General features: G+C 39.2%; 2 protein-coding genes and 1 long non-coding RNA gene across 5 annotated transcripts in view; 2 read left to right on the top strand and 1 right to left on the bottom strand.

Annotated features, from left to right (window-relative positions):
- The window catches only part of LOC121956321, a 29,417-nt gene extending 6,000 nt beyond the window's left edge, over positions 1–23,417 (bottom strand). Inside the window, exons 1-3 of one of the 3 annotated variants that reach the window (XR_006106696.1) lie at positions 23,332–23,417; positions 13,676–13,834; positions 6,775–6,920 (exon numbers count right to left, since the gene is read on the bottom strand). This is a non-coding gene — a long non-coding RNA (uncharacterized LOC121956321). Of the gene's footprint in view, positions 1–6,774; positions 6,921–9,645; positions 9,740–10,741; positions 11,041–13,675; positions 13,835–23,331 lie in introns of those variants that run through there. The other 2 variants (XR_006106694.1, XR_006106695.1) reach the window with 2 other exon arrangements.
- Positions 14,490–17,283, top strand: prl (prolactin). Its single transcript, XM_042504465.1, is given in 6 exon segments — positions 14,490–14,559; positions 15,871–15,983; positions 16,117–16,224; positions 16,433–16,483; positions 16,485–16,616; positions 16,887–17,283. Coding segments are annotated over 6 exon segments (636 nt in total). The 5' UTR covers positions 14,490–14,516; the 3' UTR covers positions 17,076–17,283.
- LOC121956320 (dual specificity protein phosphatase 3-like) overlaps positions 18,949–23,963 on the top strand; it is an 11,926-nt gene continuing 6,911 nt past the window's right edge. Inside the window, exons 1-2 of the mRNA XM_042504466.1 lie at positions 18,949–19,257; positions 23,345–23,577. Of these exons, the coding sequence (XP_042360400.1) occupies positions 19,079–19,257; positions 23,345–23,577 (412 nt within the window). The 5' untranslated portion in view covers positions 18,949–19,078. The remainder of the gene's footprint in view (positions 19,258–23,344; positions 23,578–23,963) is intronic.

The raw sequence follows: 23,963 nt of genomic DNA, 5'->3' as shown, positions 1-23,963 counted from the left end.
TTAATTTATAAGCCAGTGATTATTATAATTATTTTCATTGTTCATTTTAATTTGTGTTCATCTGTGGGAGTGTGTGTGTGTGTGTATGAGGGGAAATATATTTCTACATTGATGTACATGTTATATACTTGAAATTTAAATAAAATATTGTTTAAAAAAAACTTTAAAAGGAATATAAGAAAATACATAAAATAAATGTAATTTTGTTTTGTCAGCTGAAAAATTCATTAATATGATTAGGAAAAAAAAAAGCAAAAACAAATGTTAAAAATCTTTGAGAAGTCTTTCTAGAAAAACCCCCAGAGCAGGTCAGTGCTGTAAAAAAAGTCCTTCTGGATTTGTGGTAAGTTAACCGGATATAACGTTTTTTTCTCATAAATAAATAAATAAACAAACAGATGCTCCCTAACAGCTCTGTGACTTGAATGCATCAGTAGGACACATTTCAGCCAAAATGTTTTTTCCCCCCACCGGAAAACCGGCGATCCTCAGGAAATGCCCCGCTGGGAGCTATTTTACAGAATATCCTTAAAATTAAAAAGTCCGCAAGCTAGAGTACTTGCTCTAGTTGAAGGGCGTTTTGAAGAGGATTTGTCTCGCTGCGTTTCACAAAGTCAAGAAAATCAAAGAAACTCTGACTTTAAGGTGTGTTTACTGGACCGATAGACGGTACAGCGTGCAGCGTGCAGCGGGCGGCCCAGCCGTGCCGCTGTGACTCAACTACAGCACTCAGATTTCTGACTTCTGCAGAGTCACCGAATTCCTAAATGAAAACCAGCACAGTTTCCACCAGCAAGAATGTACACGCATGTGTGCACATGCAGCTGCAGGCAATCAGTAACAGTTTTGTGTGTGTGTGTGTGTATGTGTGTGTGTGTGTGTGTGTGTGTGTGTGTGTGTGTGTGTGTGTGTGTGTGTACGACAGAGCCTGGAGTGTCAAAGTACACCAGCTCACCACTAACATGTTACTGAGGGGTTTCATGGTAAATATTAGCAGAAAAACTGCAGCGTATGCCAGTAAAGGTCCTATAGCTCCTGTGTCCAAATCCACACTGAGCGTTTAACCCTTTAACACCTGGATCGACATCAGTTTTTTTTTTGGTGCATTCAGACGCCTTTAACGAACTTTAAACCTCTGAAACGTGGGAATATCGATTTGATTTCATTAAAAAACAAGTAAACAAATAAGTAAAAAGTGACGAGAAAATTATCTGAAAATTGGCTGAGGGGATCAAGAGATATTATTTAAAAATTCAATTATACACTTAAAAATGTGTCAAAAAAACAGCACAACATTTGTGCTCTTTGTTTGTTTTGCTTATTTTTAGGTAATTTTCATTAACTCTTTACTATTTTCTTGCTATTTTTTTGAGTTGTTTCATGTTAAGTTCCTTGTCACCCTCTTCCCGTATATATGCCTTTTATTTTATTTCATTTTACTTTCTTACTTTGACGTCGGTTACATCACTTATTATTATTATTATTATTATTATTATTATTATTATTATTAATTAGCTAATTATTTGTGTATTTCAGGTATTTATAATTTGTTACCGTTTTTGGAATTATTATTGTTATTATTTTTTTTTTTTACTCATCTGTGGGAATGTGTTACTGTATGTGGGAAATATATTTGAACACTGATGTACTTGTTTTGATGTACTCTTGAAATTGACAAATGTTTTTTTTTTTAGTTTTGGGAAAATTCGTGAAGATGTCTGGATGTAATTCTCGACATCGTGATATTGACGGTCAGTGATTCCTCTCTTCTAGTATTCAACACAGCCGCTCTTCATCACTGCTGCCGTGATTCTAACGTCTGAAGGGAAAAATCGGCACGTAACAAAACATCGAAATATTAAAATATTAAGATGCCGCGTCTGAAGGTAAATATTCTGCACACGCAGCAGATTAAAGGCTAAAACACGAGCCTGCTGCTCATGTTTGACCTCTGCGTGACCTGGACAAGGTCACAACTGCTCGAACCGAAACAAAAAAGACGAATTCTTCTGTCAGGAAAAGTTCATCCTGAAACAAATGTGACCTAAAGTGAGCGCAAAGACTCTTCTGATCACCTCCACATGAGGACAACATGGCCGCCTGTGTGTGTGTGTGTGTGTGTGTGTGTGTGTGTGTGTGAGGGGTGTGTGTGTGTGTGTGTGTGTGTGTGTGTGTGTGTGTGTGTGTGTGTGTGTGTGTGTGGTGTGTGTGTGTGTGTGTGTGTGTGTGTGTGTGTGTGTGTGTGTGTGTGTGTGTGTGTGTGAGGGGTGGCTGTCTGCTTAAAGGAGCAGGTGTCAGGTGGAGTGGTAACGTGATCTATAGGACATGTCACGGTATGCTGCACATACAGCCTGATGCAGACACACGTCTGTCCACGCGCTCTATAAATACACGAAGGTTCTGGTGTGGATTACACCGGCGGCCATGTTGACTCGACAGCGAGCTCCGAGGGAGCGTCGGGACGACGAAACGGAAGATCCGACCGGAGAGCGGCATCTTTCAGCACGTGATGATGCGTGGGAGCGTTCGACACAAAGGCCGCCCCACATGCAGAGCTTTGAGGGGACGTTTACACGTCAACGGTTCCTGCTTGTTTTTGCGGATCCGTATGCACAAGGATAATTCGCAGTGTTATTATAAAACTGGTTTTTTGTTTTATTTTGTTTTGTTTTTACATGCTAAGGAAAGACTTTCCCGTTTTTAGTGGGTCTTCATCTCGTCTAAACGTGGCCTCAGATTTACTCGCCAAACACAAAACACAAAATCTTCCTGCATTTAATTTTTCTCACAACTTATAAATACAAATCATCGTTTTGTGGCTGAAGTATTCCTTTAATATAACATAAATGATGATAAAAGCTGGCTTTAAACTATTTTCTGACTTTTGTACTTTCACGAGTGACGAGCACGTCCACCTGCGGCTTTAACTCGATGTCAGATTGTTACTTTGACACGTCGCCGGAGACGATGTCAAAGGCGCTCATTGGGCACATAGTTGACCAGAGCCGAGGTCGGTGACATCTTGACGGTTCTCAAACAGCCGCGGCATGTCGAGTTCACAGCTGAGGGTCGAGGACGCAGGGCCAGCAGGTCAAGTATGCAGCGGTATCCTGTGAGGGGCCACTGTGGCCCTCAGATTAACACTGGCAGTGATGATTACAGTTACCGAAATCGACAGTCGATCAATCTGTCGCTAAGAAATTAATCGAATTATATTCTAAATGTTATCATTATACATATTATACTATATATTTTATTAAGCATTTATATGTTATAAATGTAAGTTATATTTAAAATTTTTTTATTATATTTAATGTGTATTGTATGTAGACAACCCCACTTGAAAAAAAAGATTAAAAAAAAAAAAAAAAAAAAAAAAATTCTAACTATCCCTTTAAGGATTTATACGCTGGTGTCGACAGACCACCTTTCAGTGTCATGTGTTCATGTGTTGCTGATATGCGCATGTAACGGCCCACATGCACTAATGACCCAAGACCACGACATGCACAACGAGACCTCCTTATCATCATAAACACCCTGTGCGGCGCTTTAAAGCCGCCTATAGAGAGCCGACCTTGGCCAGAGTTCCCAGTATAGACCTTTAACAAACGGCAGTAAAGTTTAAATTCGTCTCCTCGACCGGACTGAACAATGTCTGCAGCTCCGACACGAGAGCTCACACTACCAAAGACTGACGAGCTGCTTACTGGGATTCAAAACCATGTCTGGCATTATTTTCCAAATGCTACAAACTGCTGCAACAACCACCAACATTTACAAAATGTTTTACGTAGAAAATGCAATAACTAAATATGTAACCACATTATGGTTTTCTGTTCTGTGCATTTTGTGCTATTTTGTGTTCAGGGGCTGAAACTGTGTCGTTTTTGTGTCGATTTATTATTTTTCTTCAGAAATATTTCAGCAAAATCTCCTGAGTTGGAACATCGTGCACACCTGAAATTTTCACCAAGTTGTGCACAAATGCAAACCGGATAAATTTGACTCCAGTCAACCTGATGGGGGCGCTATAATTAAAGGTCAAATTTGAACAGTCATAATTTCTACAGCATGAGTCGGATTCACTTGAAATTTGACTCACAAGTTGAGCTCAATGTGATCTACAAAAAACGCCTCAAGAACCATGAAGGTCTGCATCTTCTGCCATTACGAATTTTCTGAAAAACAACAACTTTTCCTAACACATAGACCTGATCTGTACCAAATTTTCTGTGGATCATTATTAGACCAAGCTCATTAAAGATTAGCAAAAGTTTATTGATATCTCATTGCTTTTTGAAAATATTGATCCATTAAATTAAAAAAGGGGCGTGACTCAGTATTTAAATAGACCTAACTCTATAACCGCTGAGCCAATCACCAAAAAAAACTTTAGGTTGTACCTAAAATACAACACCTGAAAAATCCATCCAAACTGACCACTATGAGGTGTACAAATGCAAAAAAAAAAAAAGAAAGCACATGGCCTAACACAAATCAGACTCTAAATCTGAAATAGTTTGTCTAATTGTTACAAAACCTGCAGGATATGTTAAATAATAATGATGAACATTGGCCTTTTCCAAAATCTGACCATACATCAATGAACATTTCTACAAACAACAACAAAAACTTCAACTAAACAATAGAATCAAGTCGCCAAATTTTTTCTGCAGTTGATTAAAAAATCTGAAAAGTGTTAAAGTAGAGATTTGGCTGTAAATAAAAGAGTTTCTACCTAAAAGTCGTGAAAATTGTTGGTTATCTTTATGCAGCTGTTGTCATCTGGTAAAGGTCTTAATCCTTCACAGTTTAACGTGAAAACATATGCATGTTGCTGTGAGCTTTGACTGCACATTTTTTGTTTTTTCTTTTGCATTTCATATAAAGCGTCTTTGAGTGCCGAGAAAAGTGCTGAGTCCTGTCTATTATTATTCTATTATAAAATGCATTTGTTATTGTTTGAAATAGGCCAAGTTTTTTAATGTTTTTTTTTGAATAACGATTAACTGATCATTCATTTTACAAATTCATCGATTAAAGAAAATGCTTATAGTTTGCAACCCTGATTATTATAGATCATTTATATTCAAAATACCTAAGCACTGACCTGTCAGAGAAATGTTAAACTATCAGTAAATTTAAATGGGTCCATCCTCTGACATTAATAAATAAGTCCAGTTGACACTTGTATGACTGTTACACACGATTAAGTAACCACCCGCGCCTCCTCCGCCTCAACCTGTCGTCTTATCTAAAGGCTTCACGCCCACATCGTCACCTTATCAAGACCCACAGTCTGACGGCAGCAGACGGGACGGCGTTCACCAACAACTCAATGTCTTTACTCTGCAGAAACAAAACACGAAAATGTACACGTCAAATCATCCCTCGAGTGTTTGAGATGATGCCAACATGCCTCCATGCCTCCACTCTTAATATACACGTGACTGTTATCGCCACCTACAAATATAATTATATTTATTATTTTTATGTCTATTATGAGTATCATATGTTGTGTTATTGTTACCATCATTGCTGCTGTGCATTTCTGCTTCTCTTTCTTTGTCTCTCCTATTGATCATTTTATCATCTATTGTTATATAACTGTTTTTTATGACACTATTGCACGTCTGTCCGTCTCCTCAGTTGCTCTTCCTGATTTTTCTACCAATTTTCCAACTTTTTTTTAATTCATTTTTTATACATATTTATTTCCTGATGTCTATTTTTGACACTGCTCTTTGTTTTTATCTGTTTTGGGTTTTTTGAAACTGAGCCATGCTCGTAGTTTCGTTCTGCTTTGCATCTCTGATGTCTTTGCTGAATGACAATAAAAAGTTTTTTGGGGGGAGTTTTGGGTCCGTCTATGTGAGGCTCTAAGGACAGACGGATGGTGTCTGCTGTAAAGTCCTCTGAGGCAAACTGTGATTTGTGATAATGGGCTTAAGAATATCAGTTTAAATCCAGCAGATCAGAGACAAAAGCTCCGGTTCAGTGACCCTCCATCACAACCTCCGTCTGCAGAAACTGAAACTCTTCCAGAGAAACGAACGGCTGATTTACAGAAATCAAGATGTTCACTGAAGTGTTGCTGCACATCTTTCTGCACACATACAGAGAACAGTGTCAGCTCCAAATAAATGCAAACCCCCCAAAAACACCTCTGAGCTGGTGTCCTTGACAAAACGAGGCGAGAGGAGACGACAGGGACAAGCTGACGCAAGGAATTGTGGGGGAAAAGGGAGGCTGGTGACGTGAGCAGATTCCCAGCCTCCATCCATGCGTGCGGATGAGCATCAAACATCACGGCGCTGCCGCACATCATTAATCCTAAAATCACTCTCCCTTACAAAGGAAACCCCAAGTTTTCATAACCCTCGCCCCCCGCTGAGTGCAGGGACGTCCAGTTCAGTTACATTTCAACGTGCATCTCTGTTGGTGGTTTTCTGCGGCGACCACGGCGAAGAGACTCCATTTTAATATGGCGCATTTTAGGATGATGCTGTCCTCTATAATTCAGTCGCCATTAAACCGGTGCAAGGTTCGATTAGCCCTGAACTTAGAGTAATATTTGCAGCGAGCTTGGACGTGATGTGGAGCAGCTGGACAGCTTGTAAATGATTGAAATTTTTTTGAGTTTCTGCTCAGGGCGCCGTCATTTTCAGCTGGTCATCTCAGCGAATACGAACGTTTGAAGGAACTTGCAGAACATTCAGGAGGTGAACGCAGAGCGTCCCGCGAGTTTAGTGAAGAAACAACATCACCTACCATTTGTCCAGGTCGGCCTTGATGGCGGCGCAAGCGGCGGGGACGGGGGCCTCGGCGGGGGCGGCGGCGGTCTCAGAGTCCGACATGTCTGCGGTGCTGCTGTGTGGTGTTGAGGGTGCGTGTCCTGTCCTGTTCCTGTCCTCCGCCTATGGACCCAGAGCCACCAAGAGAGACAGAGAGAGAGAGAGAGACAGTTGAGAGTGAGTTTGTGGAAGGGGGAGGGCGCACGGGACGAGGTGGGAGGAGATAAACATGTGAGTGGGCAGCACACGTGTGCACACAGAGGTCAGGGGCGGAGGCGGGGGGGCCGGGGTGAAGGGGCAGTGACCCGGAGTGAGGAGCAGAGGCTGAAGATTGGGCAACACGGACAAAAGAGGTCAGGTCACTAACTGCTGCAAGAGGAGCTCCACCCACCTGAGCGTCAACTTTACACGCCGTTAATCCCAAATATGTCAAAAAAGGTGCAGAAACTGAGACATTCACTAATTTATTCACAGCTCATCTGCAATGCAGGGCTGGAAGAAGTATTCACATCCTTTACTTAAGTAAAAGTACTAACAGCACACAGTATGATGTACTGTACTTTAAGTAGTACTTTAAGTATTAAGAGTAAAGGTACCAAAATACAGAAGAAACTGAAAAATCATACTAAGGAAAGGAAAAAAGATATTCCCAAACTCAAAATTATTCAAATCAAATTAGAAAATTTAGGGAAAAAAAGCACCAAAATGCAGAAAAACAAACAACCCAAAAGTAAACATTTTGAAAGAAAGAAAAGTAAGAAAATACAGAAAGAAAGACAGATGGAAAGAAAGACAGACAGATCCATAAAAAATAAAAAAACAGAAAATTTAGAAGAAAATACAAGCACACACAAAAAAACAAAAACATCTTAAACATCTCAACATCTTAAAGTCTAAAAATTTCAGAAAACACCCAAAACTAAACTTTTAAAAACAACAGAAAATACACTCAAAAAATTGAAAACTAAAATATAAAATAGAAGACACAAAATAGTTTTAAATGTACTTTCTGCCCTTTGACTGATTAATCAACAAATTGCTGCAGCCTTTTCTGCATAAACGGTTCTATTATTTCATTTAAATTTCATTTCATTTAATCTGTAAAATAACTAAAACTGTCAGATAAATGTAGCAAAGTGAAAAAATACAGCATTTCCTTCTGAAATATAGGAGTAGAAGTATAAAGTGACATGAAAATAAAATACTCAAGCAGAAGTACCTCAAAGTCATGCTGAAATACTTGAGTAAATGTACTTAGTTACATTGCAGCACAGGTCACAGTGTGATGGAGTGCGTCCTGCGTGCAGTTGTGCCACCTGGTGGCAGATTTAGCGCCGAGCTGCTGCAGTTTGAGCACATGGCTGCACGCTCCAGAGGTCAGAGAGGGACGGTAAGACAGCACAAAGTTTGGGACACAAACAGAGACAAGAGGACATTTGTCTCTCACCAGTGTCTTCGTGATTAGTATCGCAGTAGAGGGTATACGGCATTAATTCAGGCTGAAGCTGAAGCAGCAGACACACGGAGACAAGCTGTTCAAGGTCAAAGAGTATGAAGCAAAGACAGAGACGGCGAGTTTTGGCATTGAAAAATAAAAGTTGGAGTTTGAAAAAAAAGGAAGAAAGTTCCAGTTTATTTATATTATTTAAATTATTAGCAGGTCTAGTTTTAGTAGGCTGTATTAAAAATGAAGTTTTTAGATAAATGTAGCTATATTAGCATTTATATCTTATTATTTTCTGTTGCACCGCTGTGGGCCGGCATAAAAGCATTTTGTCTTTTACTGTGAGCAGATACATCAAACAAATGACAAATAACTGAGTCCTGAATCATCTTAAGTTTAGTTGCATCTCTCATCCAAACTTTCAAATATCTGTTATGGAGCTAAAACGGTGACGCAAAGTTTTTGCATACAAAATACAATTTGCACTGAAAAAAAAAGCATGTATTTAAAGTATTTATGTCCATAATGGAACTTTTAAAGGACAGACTAGGGCCGCAAATATTTTTTTTAAATTACTCTTATTAGTATTTAGTTTAAAATGTCATGAAAAAAAAAACAAACAAAAAAAAAACAGAAATGCCTCCAATATGAGATCCTGGAACTATATAATATTCCATTTTTAATTTTTGCTTGAACAATTATTGAAACAAACAGTTTTTAAAATGTGTATTTTTCTGTCCATAAACTGAACTTTTCAGTTGAACAACAGAAATGCCATATTTATTTCTTTACTAATACTGAATGCCCACAATAAGCTTTTTTATATAATCTAAGTAAACATGATCTGAGTTTCTATTATGTTTTTTGTTTTTTTTGGCAAAAAAAAAACTACAAAGAAGCTTGAATTATAATGATGACACCATTGCCTTTGATAACTGACTTATAATGCTAATTTTTATTTTTCAGGATTTTTTTTTTCATCGAAACTCGGAGCACAAGTGGATTTCATTTGCCTCAGTTTCATTTCTGCGCCTTCGTGCTCTGCACAAAACAAAAGACGAAACGCGATTTGTGTGAACTGGCCCTTTAACAAGATGAAGCTCTGTGATCGACATTTTCATGCACCGTCGATGCGACACATTACGCACACTTGTGTTACGTTAGACGAGCGACGACGTTACACAACAACCCGCCGCTGCAGCAGCTGCAGCTGCAGAGGTCAAACTGCACGAAAACCAGCAGAAGCGCTCTGTGTGCACAGAAATGCAAACTCATCAACTCCTGCAAACTTTGCACCCTGATTATGAAACTGCGCCGACACCAGTGCGCACACTCCTCTGCTCTGCTTCCAAAACACACAAATTAAGCGAGTTTAGATGATTTAAATTTGTCCTGGCGTCTCACCTGTCTCGTGCGTACCGACAGCTCTCTGAAGGATCTCTGACCTTTACACCGGCTGCACACCTGGCGAGGATCTGCTAATTTAAGGCAACCTATGACTCATGGGATATGTAGTCCTCATGCCCTCGTGAGCGCCTCCCAGTTCCAAACTACTTCCACAGGAAAACCCTGCATCACTTTTTTGGTATTTAAAACTTTAAACTCTGAGCAAACTTGATTTCTTCCAAAAACATGGAAGGAAAAAAAAGCAATAAGCAACCTGAAATTATAAAGCTAGGGAAAATGTTTAAGGAAAAAAGAAGAAAAAGCTTAGTGAGAAATTACATTTATAATAATCATAAGTAGATATTTAAAATTCTCTTGCAGATTTTATAATATTTTTGAGCACTTTCACATGTCTCAATCGCCTTTTTTAAAAATTCAAAATGTATATTTTATTTTATTTTTTACTAATTTTCAGGTAGTTGTCTTTCATTTTTTACTAATTTCTTGCCTATTGTGGGGTTATTTCTTCTGCTGTTGCCTGTATTTCAAAAGGTTAAAAACTTCATTACTACTACTACTTTTAACCTCTGCTCAACATGCACAGCTCACATTTACCGGCCTCTGCTGTTTCCTAAAATAGTTCTCATTCATATTCCAAAAAGAGGAGGAAAAAAAGTGTGCAGAGCCTAAATTACATCAGCATAAAATGCCAACCAATTAACTCCCTGCATGGAAAAACCTCTTGCAGACATAAAGCTCTCATGCATAAATAAAATGTGTGGCATGAGGACACCAGATAAAGCAGGCACAAATTAGACTCAAACTGCACCATAAAGTAGCAAAAAAGTACAAAAGTAACACTATATATGCATGCTATATTATATTAAGAGGAAATTCTTGACATTTCTTCAAATCCTACAGGTTCTGCAAAGTTTCTGAGCAACAAAAAAAGCCTCCTCCCTGGTCAACGGGCAGCTCGCCGCACGCCTCCCTGTGGGTCCATGTGCATACAGACAAAAGGGAACATGGTGTACTTTGAGCAACACATGTGTCTCCCTGTGCAGAAACTCGTCATAAGAGGCTGAATTCATCAAACAAACCCATGAAGTCCTACCTATCTGCAGATGGGGCGCCTTGGTCCTGAGAGTGACGGCTCAAAAAGTGCAGGAGCGAGCAGAGAGGGGCTTCAGTGTGCTGCAACTGAATGTGATCTCTCTGGCTGGGGGGTGTGTAGCTCTGCTTTACGAGCTTTTGTGCATGTGTGTGCATGTGTGTGCTCATGGTATGTGCACTGCCAGCGGCGGGGAGGCAGGCTCAGTGGGGGGAGGGGACGAGAGAAAGGGGAGAATAAAAAGTACAATTGAGAGAGAAGTTTGAAAGGAGAGGACTAAAAAAGAAGGCATGGCTGTTTGAGATTCCACGCGGGTTAAATGTATGGATGTATATAAAGATAATGCAGCTATAGGCAGAGGGAGCGGGGGGGGGGGGCTGTGCATGTGCACATGTGTGCAGCACGTCTGCATGTCTGTGCTGGACTGCGGCAAGGTGGACATGCAAGCACATAAAAAGTGAAATATGGCTCCTGTGGTTCTCACATTGTGTCCTCGCAGTCTTTATTTCAGTCTTTATTTCAGTCTTTATTTCAGTCCTTATTTCAGTCTTTATTTCAGTCCTTATTTCAGTCTTTATTTCAGTCTTTATTTCAGTCCTTATTTCCCGTTTTTTGGCTTCTATCTATGCACAGTCATCACTCATTAGACCTCCAGGCTTCATGCTGACTTCGCCCGCCAAACACACACACGCCCTCATTTTTGCTGCGTAACACGACACCAGCAGCCTGTTTTTCCTGACAACAAGTGGACTTCAGTTTGTAGTTTTTGGGGGATTTGAACATGAAATGGTGTCTCTTAGCGGTCTTCATACCTTACAGGTGATAAAATCCCTCAAAGTCAGAGTGTAGGTCACACACGGGCTGCGCATGTGCTTCAGACTGGCAGCAGAATGTGATGTTTAAAGCAAGGGGTCATGGGAAAAATACCGGTGACCTCCTGAACAAGACGACCTGTGTCCACAGTGTCCTTGAGCGGAGAGTTGATGTGTAACTTTCTGAGGAGTGTCCTGTTCTTTAACCTTTAGGTTCCTATTTAACAGCTCAGAGTTACGCAACAACGTCCACTTTCAGCGTCACGGCTTTTCCTCAAAATTATCAAAGTTGCTTCTAAACATTAGTTTGAACTTTTTACAAATCTGCTACAGAAAATGAGTTCTGTCGTCTTTATTTTAACATCTGGATCGACATCAGTTTTCTTTCGCTGCATTTAGGTGTTTTTTTTCACCAGCTTTCAAAGTTCTGTGAAAAAAACTGGTTTGATTTGGTTCAAAAACACGGGAAAAAACATAATGAGCAACTCTGCAAGACATGTCCCAAAAACTGCCAAAAAATTTAAAGGTGATGGGGAAATGATCTGAAAATAAGCGAATGACAGATATCATCAATAAATGTGGGATAAAATGTCCATAAAACTTTATTTATTAGTCAATTAATTAAAAATGACTTTTAGAAAAAAAAATTCTTTTCTTGAGTTTTTTGTTTTGTTTTGTTTGTACTTTTTTGTATTTTTTTTCTTTTCAGTATAACACCGAATCTTTGTTTCTGAATGAATGTTTGACAAACAAAAGGAAAACTTTTTCATCCCTTCATGCACAGTTTTATATCTGCTGTCTCTTTGTTTGGGGAAATATCAGCGCTCATAGTAATTTTTTGTATTTTCATTCCTAAAATGTTCAATTTGTAGCAAAGGCAGAAGAAACCGGTTGACCTGCGAAACATCAAGGTAGCACGCAGTAAAAAAACTCTTTGGTGTTCAGTCCAAATAGTTCTTTTTTTTTAACATTTGCGTCCTTGTGTTTCTGCAGGGCTCAACGTTTTTGTCTTCAGGCATCAATAAACATCTGACTCACTTGTCCGACCGGGTAAGTCAGTCAGAAATGTAGCTTCCTGCCCAAAGTCAACTTCTACTCGCCCTCGTGCAAATATTTGTATTTATTTATGGTTATCAAACAACAAGAAAGCTAAGAGTCATGTTAAATGGCTGTGAGGAAAAAAACAAATATTTTCCATGTTAGTTTACACCTTTATGTATTTTATACTCTTTTTTAGCTTTATTTTTAATAATGTCAGTGAGTATCATTTATTTATTTTATTTTCCATCTTGTGTTATGCATCATGTGCATTCATTTTGTCCTTATGTTGTCTTACTTTTACTAGTATTTTCAAGACGGTTTTATCAATACAAAAACTCCATCTTAAACAAACTTCAGGTAAATTCATGCACACTGAGAGATTGTGAGAGTCGGTTAGAGGTTCTGAATGTGGCTTTCCATTATTTTTCCACTAATTAACCAGCAGTACTCCGTAAAAAATATTGTTCTCATTCTTACATTTTATTAAAATTTGCGCACAGGTCCGGACAGGACAAAGTTTAGGTCCGGATCCGGACCGTTGTCCGTCAGTTGGTGATACCTGGCTTACAGGTGCATGTGATGAGTCAGTGGTATGAGCGCTATTTATAGCCACCTCCGTGTGTACTGGTTACGCGCTATGACAGGTGTGTTTGTTGTAAAACCTCACAGGTGCGAGACAGTTTGTAAAACTGCTCCAGTTGAAGCGGGTTGTCAGACATGTCCGCGCACTGGAGCGGACTGTTGGACATGTCCGCGCTGGAGCGGACTGTGGGACATGTCCGCGCTGGAGCGGACTGTTGGACATGTCCGCGCTGGAGCGGGGCGTCGGAAATGTCCGCGCGCTGAAGCGCGTTGTCAGACATGTCCGCGCGCTGGAGCGGACCGTTGGAAATGTCTGTGCTGCTGCGGGCTGGGATTTTCAGAAACTTAAAAAAAAAAGTTTTGCAGCCAAAATGATGAGATATTTACCACATACCGTTTTTACATTTTATAAAACAAATTCTTCACAGTCAGAAAAGCACATTTTGCGACTGATGTCACGTTAATCTATGAGTGTGTGTCCCAGCTCTCTGTCTGTCCGTACCTCTTCTTCTTTCTGTTTTTAGTCTGTTTTGTGTGTCATTTTGGACCTGCTTTTCCACTGATGTCCACCAGACGTCCCCGTTGAGCTCTCGCAGCTGTCCATGAACTCATTTGTCTTCTGGGAGCTGATGTCTGCAGGCCAGCTGCAGTAAATGTGTTTCTGTCCGGAAAAAAAAGTGTTTGCATCAAAATTCTGTGACTCATTTTTGACTGAAAAACAAAAAGAGTAAATAAATAATGTAAATATGAAGCTGTAATAAAATAAAATAAAAAATAAATGATATAAAAAAAAAATACAACAATATTCTGGATGTTAGGATCTGATTTTTAGAAGAAAAGAATATTTAAACAGCAATTCAATATTACAGATATCGATTTTGATGCAGGGCAGGAAACAGCTGCATTCTGCAACTCTATTTTAAGTTGTTTTTTTTTCTCACTGTCATGTCTAAGTGTCCAGACAGCTGCAGGTGGCTGAACTGCCCGGTTACTATGGAAACATCCGGTCAGTGATGAACTTAAACGGCCATCAGTAATTTAATAAATTAAGATGCAGTGCTCTTACCAAACATCACACACACTGAACATCTGTGTTTTTATTTAACCTAATACATACATATACACACACACACACACACACACACACACACACACACACACACACACACACACACAGCGTCCTGTCTGTTGCATCCATTCAAACCTCCTGACCATGTTTCTCATTAAGGGGAACAAACAATCAGCACAAACTGCTGAATAACCCAAAAACTGAAGCTGAGGATGAACTATAAAACTGAGACGAGATGAAGAGAGACAGAAACGACAAACGCAGAAGACAAACGATGGATCACAGAAGAAACACTGGAAGCAAACTCCTCATTCCCGGTGAGATGAGCTCAGCTTCTTTTGTTTTTTTTTCTCTATAATGCTTTCTATTATTTCTATTCCAGTACAATAGGTTTTTTTAAAAAAAAAAAATTTATACAATGTGTACTTACCAGACCAATATTAGACGTAAGTGATTATATCTGCAGATATTGGCTTTAAAATGAAATGTCTGCCAACATTCTGTCAATATCATAAACCAATATATATAAATAACAATATAAATATATTTTTATTGACTAAGTGCATGAAACACAAATTCTGCATTTAAATATTTTTCTTATTTTGCAAAATTAATTAATATAACATATATTGAAAAACATCATATATATATATATATATATATATATATATATATTTATGATTGGGCCATCATGAAAATATGTTTAGTCCACAACAGAAGAGACTTGATGATCATTCAAATTAGGTGGAGAAAAAAGTGGATGTATGGATATTGGTATCGGTTATCAGCCAAACAAGTTGATATACAGTATTTCGGCGAAAAATCACATTTTCCCTTAAAAAAAGAGATAGATATTTAGAAACACTGTTGCCAAATATACTGGTTACAATTATTATGACCAAATTTAAGGGATCAGAGTCACAAATAAGTGTTTATGTAAATAAAACATCAATCACTATGTTGATATTAGAATTTTCTAAGCTTTAAAATCCAGGATCTGTCATACTTACATTTAAAAATTGCCATTTCAAAGCCAATAAAATTCTTCAATTTATTAATCACTTATTGATTAAATTAAGTCTGTAGAGGGTTAAAAACTATCCAGTCACAAGAAAAAAATGTTGGCATTGTACATTTCTGCAAACTATGTTACATTTGCACAATATTAGGCAGAAAATAAGTCAAATATTTAAGTTCATCGACACGGTGGTTAAATTAAGTTAATGCACACGAAACACACTTTAAGAAAAGATCATATTTGGGCTTAAAATACTCGGTTTTGGGGTCAGAACCCATCAGGAAGCACAGCGATGTCGCTGCAAAAAACCACCCACTTTTTCAGGCATTATCTCTGAAAAACAGGTAACAAAAAAAAACACCCACTCAGCTGAAAATGCAGCAAAAAGGTGTCACAGCCTCCAGCCACTGAATTTTAGCTCTTATACGTCGTCACTTTAGAAACGCTGATCTGAAACGTAGGAAAAGTACAAATGTAACACTTTCAGGGTTTGCAGGAACATAAAGTGACAACATTTTCTTTCTGGCGACTGATTCAAAGACAGTGAAATATGATAAAGTCGTGCTGCTGGTGTCTGTGAACCAGGAAATCACTGTTCTGTGCTCTGCAGTGCTGTATCTGGCGGCGGCGTGCAGCGGCGTCCAAATCAGTGACCTGCTCGACCGAGCCTCTCAGCGCTCTGACAAACTGCACGCGCTCAGCTCAACTCTCACCCACGACCTGGTCTGTACCGATTCCCCTGAGTCTGAACGTAGCCCGTTATACTTCAATATAAGTCCCGTTTTCTCACATCGTGGTAATAAAATGCAACATAAGTCGCATGATAATATAATAATCACCTTCTGTCCCGCTGCAGGACTTTCACTTCCCTCCTATAGGTCGGATGATCATGCCCCGCCCCTCGATGTGCCACACCTCCTCTCTGCAGACGCCCAATGACAAGGAGCAGGCTCTGCAAGTATCAGTGAGTCACCGCGGCGCTTACTTCTTATTACGGAAGTCCTGAAAGGACATCTTTCTCGGTTGTTTTTTTTTAGATGATAACATATTTCCGTGCAGACTTTTGCAGTTTAATATGACCGCCTTCTCTCAACATTTAGATCCCTCATCTCCCCGGATACGCCTCAGCGTACGGTTTCATCTCATTATTCTCTGTCTGACTTCCTCTCCAGGAGTCCGACCTGTTGTCATTGGCTCGCTCTCTGCTCCAAGCCTGGGCCGACCCCCCTGGTGGTCCTGTCCACCTCCGCTAACAGCCTGCCCCACCCGGCCCAAAGCACCATATCCAACAAGATCCAGGAGCTGCAGCAGCACTCCAAGAGCCTCGAAGACGGCCTGGATATCCTGTCCGGGAAGGTGCGCAAGTGTGTGGACAAATTATTTTATTTTATTTTATTTCATTATTATTATTTAAATTCATTTTTATTTTTTGTTTTGTTTTATTTTTTCACCATAATTATCATCACAATTATTATTATATTTTCACCATTATTATTATTATTATTATTATTTTCATTATTATTATTATTATTTATTATTATTATTGTTATTTATTGTTATTGTTATTATTATTATTGTTATTATTATTTATTATTGTTATTGTTATTGTTATTATCTTCCTCCCAGATGGGTCCGGCGGCTCAGACGATCTCCTCGCTGCCCTACAGAGGAGGCAACGACATCGGGCAGGACAGGATTTCAAAACTGGTCAACTTCAACTTCCTCTTGTCCTGCTTCCGCCGCGACTCCCACAAGATCGACAGCTTCCTCAAAGTGCTGCGCTGCCGGGTGGCAAAAGTCCCAGAGATGTGCTGAAGATCGAATCGATTTTTATCGCAGCTATCAGCTACATTAGCACCTGCTAGAAATCTGAGCTAATATCCTAAATACTGAGTAGTCGGCATTTCAAACTTTCACGCGGTGAAGACGAGGAGTTTCATGGCACACACAGGAGATGATGAATGTAGGAGAGAGCAGAGATGATGAATGTAGGAGAGAGCAGAGATGATGAATGTAGGAGAGAACAGAGTATGAATGTAGGAGAGAGCAGAGGAGATCAGGCCAACAAAAAACATTGACTTTACCAATTCAGTACTTGTTGTGAATGTATCGATACTAAAAATATATGTATTATATATATATATTTTTTTTTTCTCTCTCCCTTGTAAATTTGCAAAATGAGCAAAAGTTCCTACACAGCTTCCTTATTGACTTAACCCTTTGAAACCTGGAGTTATATCATTTTTTTGTACTGCATTCAGACACCTTTCACAGTTATTTAAACCTTTAAACTGAGAAAATTTGTGCTATTTTTATTTTTTCAAATAACATGGGATAAAAGTCAAGAAGCAACCTGGTAAGAAATGTTCCACAAATTGTAAAAAAAAAATAAAAAAAAAAAAAATAATAATAATAAAAATGTAGATTTATAAAATTATTTTAAAGGCTAGGGAAAGTTTTACGGGGAAAAAATATGAAAAACTGTATTAATAAAATATTTAAAATTATATTAGATTAATTATAATTTTTAAGCACTTTTTCCAGGTTGTTTTTCCTTTTTTTCCCACAAATTTGACAAACTTTCCACTTTTTTATTCTCTGTTTTGTTTTTCACAGATTTCTTTTGTCTCTGTTTCGTCTCTGTGAACTTTCGGAAAATCATTGGTATTAACCCTTTGAATCCCGAAAACATGGCCCAAAAAAAGGCAAGAAAAAGTTCCAAGAAAACTACCTGAATAGAGCCACACACACAAAAAAAAAAAAACTGAAAAATTACAAATAAAATGCTGAAAATGTATTTATATGCATACCTGTATGTGCAAAGTTATAGTAATTATATAATTTGAATATTTTTCATAGTTTTTTAATAATTTTCTAATATTTCTTGCCAGGTCCGTCATTGCCTTTTTTCCCATGTTTTTGAAAACGATGCCATTTTTTGCTAATGAGGAACAAACATGCTCACACTTCTCCAGATGTTTCCAGCTGGTCTGGTATCATAAACTGTGGCCACAAACTGCTGATTTGTCTCTCCTGTGACTCCTTCTCGTCTCTTGTCCGAAAGCTTTCTAAACTAGCAGCAGATGTGACGCATAAAATCACGTCACCGTCCATTTCTCTCCCTGATGCTTGACTGATGACAAACTGCAGCATTTGCACTTTAAATGTAATCACATTTTCTTGAAGGTATTTCTTATCAACTTAAATACTTCTTTAAAATCTTTGTAAGCAATCAATAAAAATAATCTCTTGCAACAGCAAACATTTTTTGTCCATCTTTTATGACTATTATTATTTCTAAAGGTATTCTCCAATTTATGGACTTGCTTTTATGTGATGTAGTCTTTTTATTTTTTATGTAATTTTTAAAAAAAAATATATATTTGAGCTTTTTAATATATATTTAATATATCATTATTATTATTATTATTATTATTATTATAATATAATAAGAAGAAGAAGAAGTAGAAGAAGAAAGGCAAACCGTAGCCTATGTGACAAAAAGAAAATTATTATAGGGATGCACTTCTGAAACCAAACCTATTCGCCCTTGGATTGAAAAATTTTTTCTTTCCCATCTCTTTAAATTTCTTGCCCCCCATTGGTGGGGAACCCCTGACCCGGGCCCCTCAAGAAGCCCTGCCCGGCCCTGCCCGTGTGTTTACCGTCACAGCACCGAGCCGCCGTCAGTGTCGAGGCGCGCTGGAGGCGCACGGAGCGGACCGGTAAACCGACACCTGCCCGCCACATTCTCCCCCTCCTCCCTCCGGTCTGCCGGAGCTCGTAAATAGAAATAATTTCTCCGGTTTTCTCCGGTAATGAAGAATAAACACAGCCAACAGGTGAAGTCAGCGGCGGCTCCGGACCGACTGGACATGCCGGGCTTCGAGGTGACTCTGCAACAACTCAACGACCTGCTGACCGACGACCGCGGCTTCTACAGCTGGCCCACCAAACACTTCCACGAGGTTTACCCGCGGATCTACGTCGGAAACGCGTGAGTCTTTGATCATTTCGTCTTTTTTTTCTCCAAATATGTGACTGACAGCATTTCAGCCGGCGTGTCAGCTTCAGATTCAGGTCACGCAGCGCAAACAAACCGCACACATTCAACCAGTTTCACCTTTAAAATACAACAATAAACTCACATGAATTATCCCATTAACCTGCACTCTATTCATGCGCGGATACGATGGTATTTATACAACAGCTGCACAAAAAAACGTGTCTGAGTGAGGTTATCACAATATTATAACCACTGAAATCCTGTATGGCACAATTTAACTCTTTAAGCTGTGAATTTGGTTTTGTTTGTTTTGAAAACATGAGGAAAAGACAATCAGCAAGTTTGCAAGAAATGATCTTGCAAACAAAAAATTAGAATAAATGAATAAAAAAAAAAAATGAAAATAAAAGGTGACAAAAAATGAACTGGAAATTATGTTTTTAAAAACAGAGCAGGAGAATTGTTAGAAAAATTATAAAATAAGTAGGGAAAAAATACATCTATATGTATTATAATTATACATTTAGAATTAGGTTACAGTAAAATATATGTTATCATTTATTTATATTTATTATTATTTTATTTTAGCACTTCTTTTTGGTCATTTCAAAATTTCCGTCTTACTTTCTTTCTTTCTTTTGTTGTTGCTTATTTCAGGTAATTTTCTTGACACTTTATATTAATTTGTTGCTATTTTGGGGGGTCATTTCTGCTTTCATTTCTAATTGTCCTCTTTCCATGTTTTTAAGAGACGTCGATCCAGTTTTCTCAGGTTTCAAAGGGTTAAGTGCAGTGTATCTGTAAACAAGAATACAGCTGAATCCAAAATGTGCTCCAGACACATCTAGAAGTAGTTTTGCAAATGCATGTCATAATTAACAGTGTGATTATTGGGAACTCGCTGCTGCACGCTGTGTGCTTTTTCTTGTATGTGAGGGGTTAATTTAGGTTATATGAAAATATGTTTTCTTCCCTGTTTTAATGTCTGCAGCCGTGACTGTTTGTGTCTGACTGAAGCGCGTTAAATTTTTGAAGAGATTGAGGAATTTTCAAAAAGGGTAAAACAGAGCAGAGACAGGAGGAGGCAGAGCTGGCAGGATGCAGGATCCTAAAATAGCTGCTGGGATTAACCTGTTAGTGCCCTGATGCTCTAAAATATCTCAATTGCTCCACATTTTAATACCCACAATTCACATTACAGGCTCTGTTAACATGAGGGGAGTCCACTAGGGACAACAAATCCTGAACTGTCCAAAGAAGCAGGGTAACAGGATTACTGGGTCGCTTAACTGAAGTCCGGCTCAGACTTGGTCTTTTTACAAACATCACTTCATCAATTCTAGATTTCAGCAGTTATACAGCGAGCTTGAACAGTCCCCGAAAACATGCTGGAGAAGCTTTTTAGCATCATTTTAAATACAAATGCCTCTAAATTAATACCAGATTTAACTGTTGTGTAATTTGCATGTTGCACCAAAACTGCTGAGAACCTCATGAGAGCAATGGCCCAATTTCACACATGGGTTCCTTTTAGGCCATGTTTAACAAGAACAGCTAAAAACATCAAAGCTAATTAAAACCAAAAACGATCACTTGCACAAACTTCAGCGTGGCAACATCTACTTAAAATGGCATAAAACTTTTTTAAGGTGTAATTTGAGTTTAATGACTTATGACTCTTAACTTAAAGAAGCTTGAAAACACATCATTTCCAATCTGACTAAGGAGCAGAGAAGAAGCTTTTTCCAGTTCAGAGGTGAGATAGGAAAAGTCTTTCACATCTCTGCAGCATGTGCAGCACGGTCTGTCCTGCTCTCTAAAGCAGCGCACTGTTTATTCCAGGCTTGCACGCAAAATGCATGCTCTAAATTTTAAATGCTCAGATCTAAAAGCTTTAAAACTGGTAGATGGGATGTTTTCTGCGGCGCGGTGAGTCATGACCGTGCATTTAGGGAGAGAAAACCTCTCGAGCGCCTCCTTTATTCCACCTGCCCGCCCTCCCAAAGGAGTCATAATGGACGGGGCAGAGACGCTCGTGTCCGTTATACCGGACCTCACAAAGAGGCTGGGACGCACAAACGCATGGACACGGCCCTGTGGAGAGCGTCCGCCCACGCTTCTTTCTCTGTCCTGGTTTCACAGTCTGAAAGCCTGGCAGACTTTTTTTCTCGTGTGGAGGCGTGATGTTGCATTCGGTATTCGCAGCAGTTATTTTTAGCTCTCTACATCTGAGAGGCAGGAGGTGCCAAGCGGCGCAGCGATCCCAGCGGTTCGCAGCGAGAAGCAGCAGAGTGCATCTTTATCGAAGAAAAGGGAAAAGTTAGTTAGAAATATTAATGTTTTCAAAGCCAAAAATAAAAACTTAAGGCTTAAAGCTGGTGTCAGTAGTGTCATGTAAAGGGCTGCAGGAAGATTAAAGGTGCAAACACCCTTTTTCAAGGTCAGGATGGCATTTTTCATTACAGTGGTTCTTGCATTAAACTCTCCGGGGTCGTTTACACGACAACGGTTCTTGCATGAAACAATAAACCTTTGAAAGACTGTGATCTTTTGAAAACACACCCTCTCTGTCGCTGTGGAAACTGGCAATGCTGATAATGTGAGAACGGTGACGTCACGGCCGCACTTCACGCATCACGTTTCAGACAAACAGCATGGCTAGTAGCGACATCAACAACAATGGCGGACTGCTGAGCTGTTTGTGACTCTACTGAGGTTATTAACGCTGTCGGTTCTCGTGCGCTCGCCGTCCTCTCCTTGTTTGTTTATTCTCACCGCTCTGTGGAGGAACGCCTTCATGTGCATGATGTTCTTCTATTGTACGTCATTACAAAGTTACACCGCCATCTACTGGCCTGGCGTGCATACTGCAGCGTTTTCGGTTGTTTTTGGTGATCTATATACACGAGAATCGTTTTCACAATGTTATCATATAAATGCAGATTTTTTTAGAAATGAAAATGAAAGTATTTTCCATTTTTAGTGGTCGCTTAAACGTGGTCTCAGTTTCTTGCTGACAGTACGAGTATGTGAACTAGAGTTTTGACTCAAGGCAGTATCTCAAGATCAACTTGAGGGAGTTGTAAGGGGTATATTGAGGACCCAGATGCAGTACAGTACAACTCACTGGCAGTTGGTAATAACTTTTATTAAAACCAACACTACTGGCAGAGAGGGGGAGGAGGAGAATGCAGGAACCATGACAGGAGTTAAAAAAAATGTTTGGCACAAACGTCCACTTGGACTCAACGATGAACTGATTAGATTTTGGTGGTCAAAGTCACTGTGACCTCACGTCTGTCTCATTCCTGTGAATGCGATATCTTAAGAACGCCTTAAAGAAATGTCTTTAAATTTGGCACAAACGTCCCCTTGGACTCAACAATGAACTGATTAGATTTTGGTGGTCATAGGTCAAAGGTCTTAGATCATTGTCACCTTGTCTGTCTCATTTTTGTGAACCTAACATCTTAAAAATAACTTTAGGGAATTTTTCACGAGTTTGGCACAAAAGTTCACCTAGACTCAACAATAAATTGATGAGATTTTGGTGGTCAGAGGTCACCGTGACCTTGTCTGTCTCATTCTGGTGAATACAGTATCTCAAGAAGGTCTTGAGGGAATTTCCTCAGATTTGGCACACAGGTCCACTTGGAATCAAGAATGAACTGAATAGAGTTTTGTGGTCATAGGTCAAAGGTAAAGGTCACCGTGACCTTACTAAACATGTTTTTTGATATTCTAATAATCGTAGTAATTTATTTACCCTTAGTAATTTATTTACCCTGAATATATCATCACACAGGGCTGCTTCACGCCATAATTATGTTTTAATGCCGAAAGGATTAATCCATTAATTTAGGAAAGAATCAGCCCTTTAATCCACAATGACAATAATCGTTAGCGGCAACCTTACTGAGAATAACACAGCTGAACAAAAAGAAAGTGTATCTGGGACTATTAGGTACCCACGGATGGGTAAAAATGGGTGTTTATGTGAATATATTCTGTATAAAAAGCAAGCTGGTAAGAGTGGATGAAATGTGGTGTGTTTGTTTTGCTCACCGCTCTGTTGCAGGTTTGTGGCGATGAACGTGATGCGTCTCAAGCGTCAGGGAATCACCCACATCCTGAACGCCGCGGAGGGAAACTCCTTCATGCACGTTAACACCAACGCCGAGTTCTACGCCGGCACGGGCATCGTCTACCACGGCGTCCCCGCCAGCGACACCGACCACTTCGACATCAGCGTGTTCTTTGAAGAGGCTGCAGACTTCATCGAGAAGTCGCTGGCATACAAAAATGGAAAAGGTCAGAGGATCACAGAGAAGGAATTAATGTTAAAAAATGACTCCACATTTTGCCTGTGTAATTAACCCTTTGAAACCGAGGCAAATTCGTTTGATTTCTTTGATGATAGAATGGAAGAAAAGATAATGACCTTCCCAACATGATGTTAGAAAATTATCCAAAAACAAGGGAGAAATATNTGCAGACTTCATCGAGAAGTCGCTGGCATACAAAAATGGAAAAGGTCAGAGGATCACAGAGAAGGAATTAATGTTAAAAAATGACTCCACATTTTGCCTGTGTAATTAACCCTTTGAAACCGAGGCAAATTCGTTTGATTTCTTTGATGATAGAATGGAAGAAAAGATAATGACCTTCCCAACATGATGTTAGAAAATTATCCAAAA

This window comes from Plectropomus leopardus, chromosome 17 (genome assembly GCF_008729295.1).
Source record: "Plectropomus leopardus isolate mb chromosome 17, YSFRI_Pleo_2.0, whole genome shotgun sequence".
NCBI classification, from domain to species: domain Eukaryota; kingdom Metazoa; phylum Chordata; class Actinopteri; order Perciformes; family Serranidae; genus Plectropomus; species Plectropomus leopardus.
The sequence above is the reverse complement of the archived record's forward strand: the minus strand, read 5'-3'. Positions and strand labels throughout refer to the sequence as shown.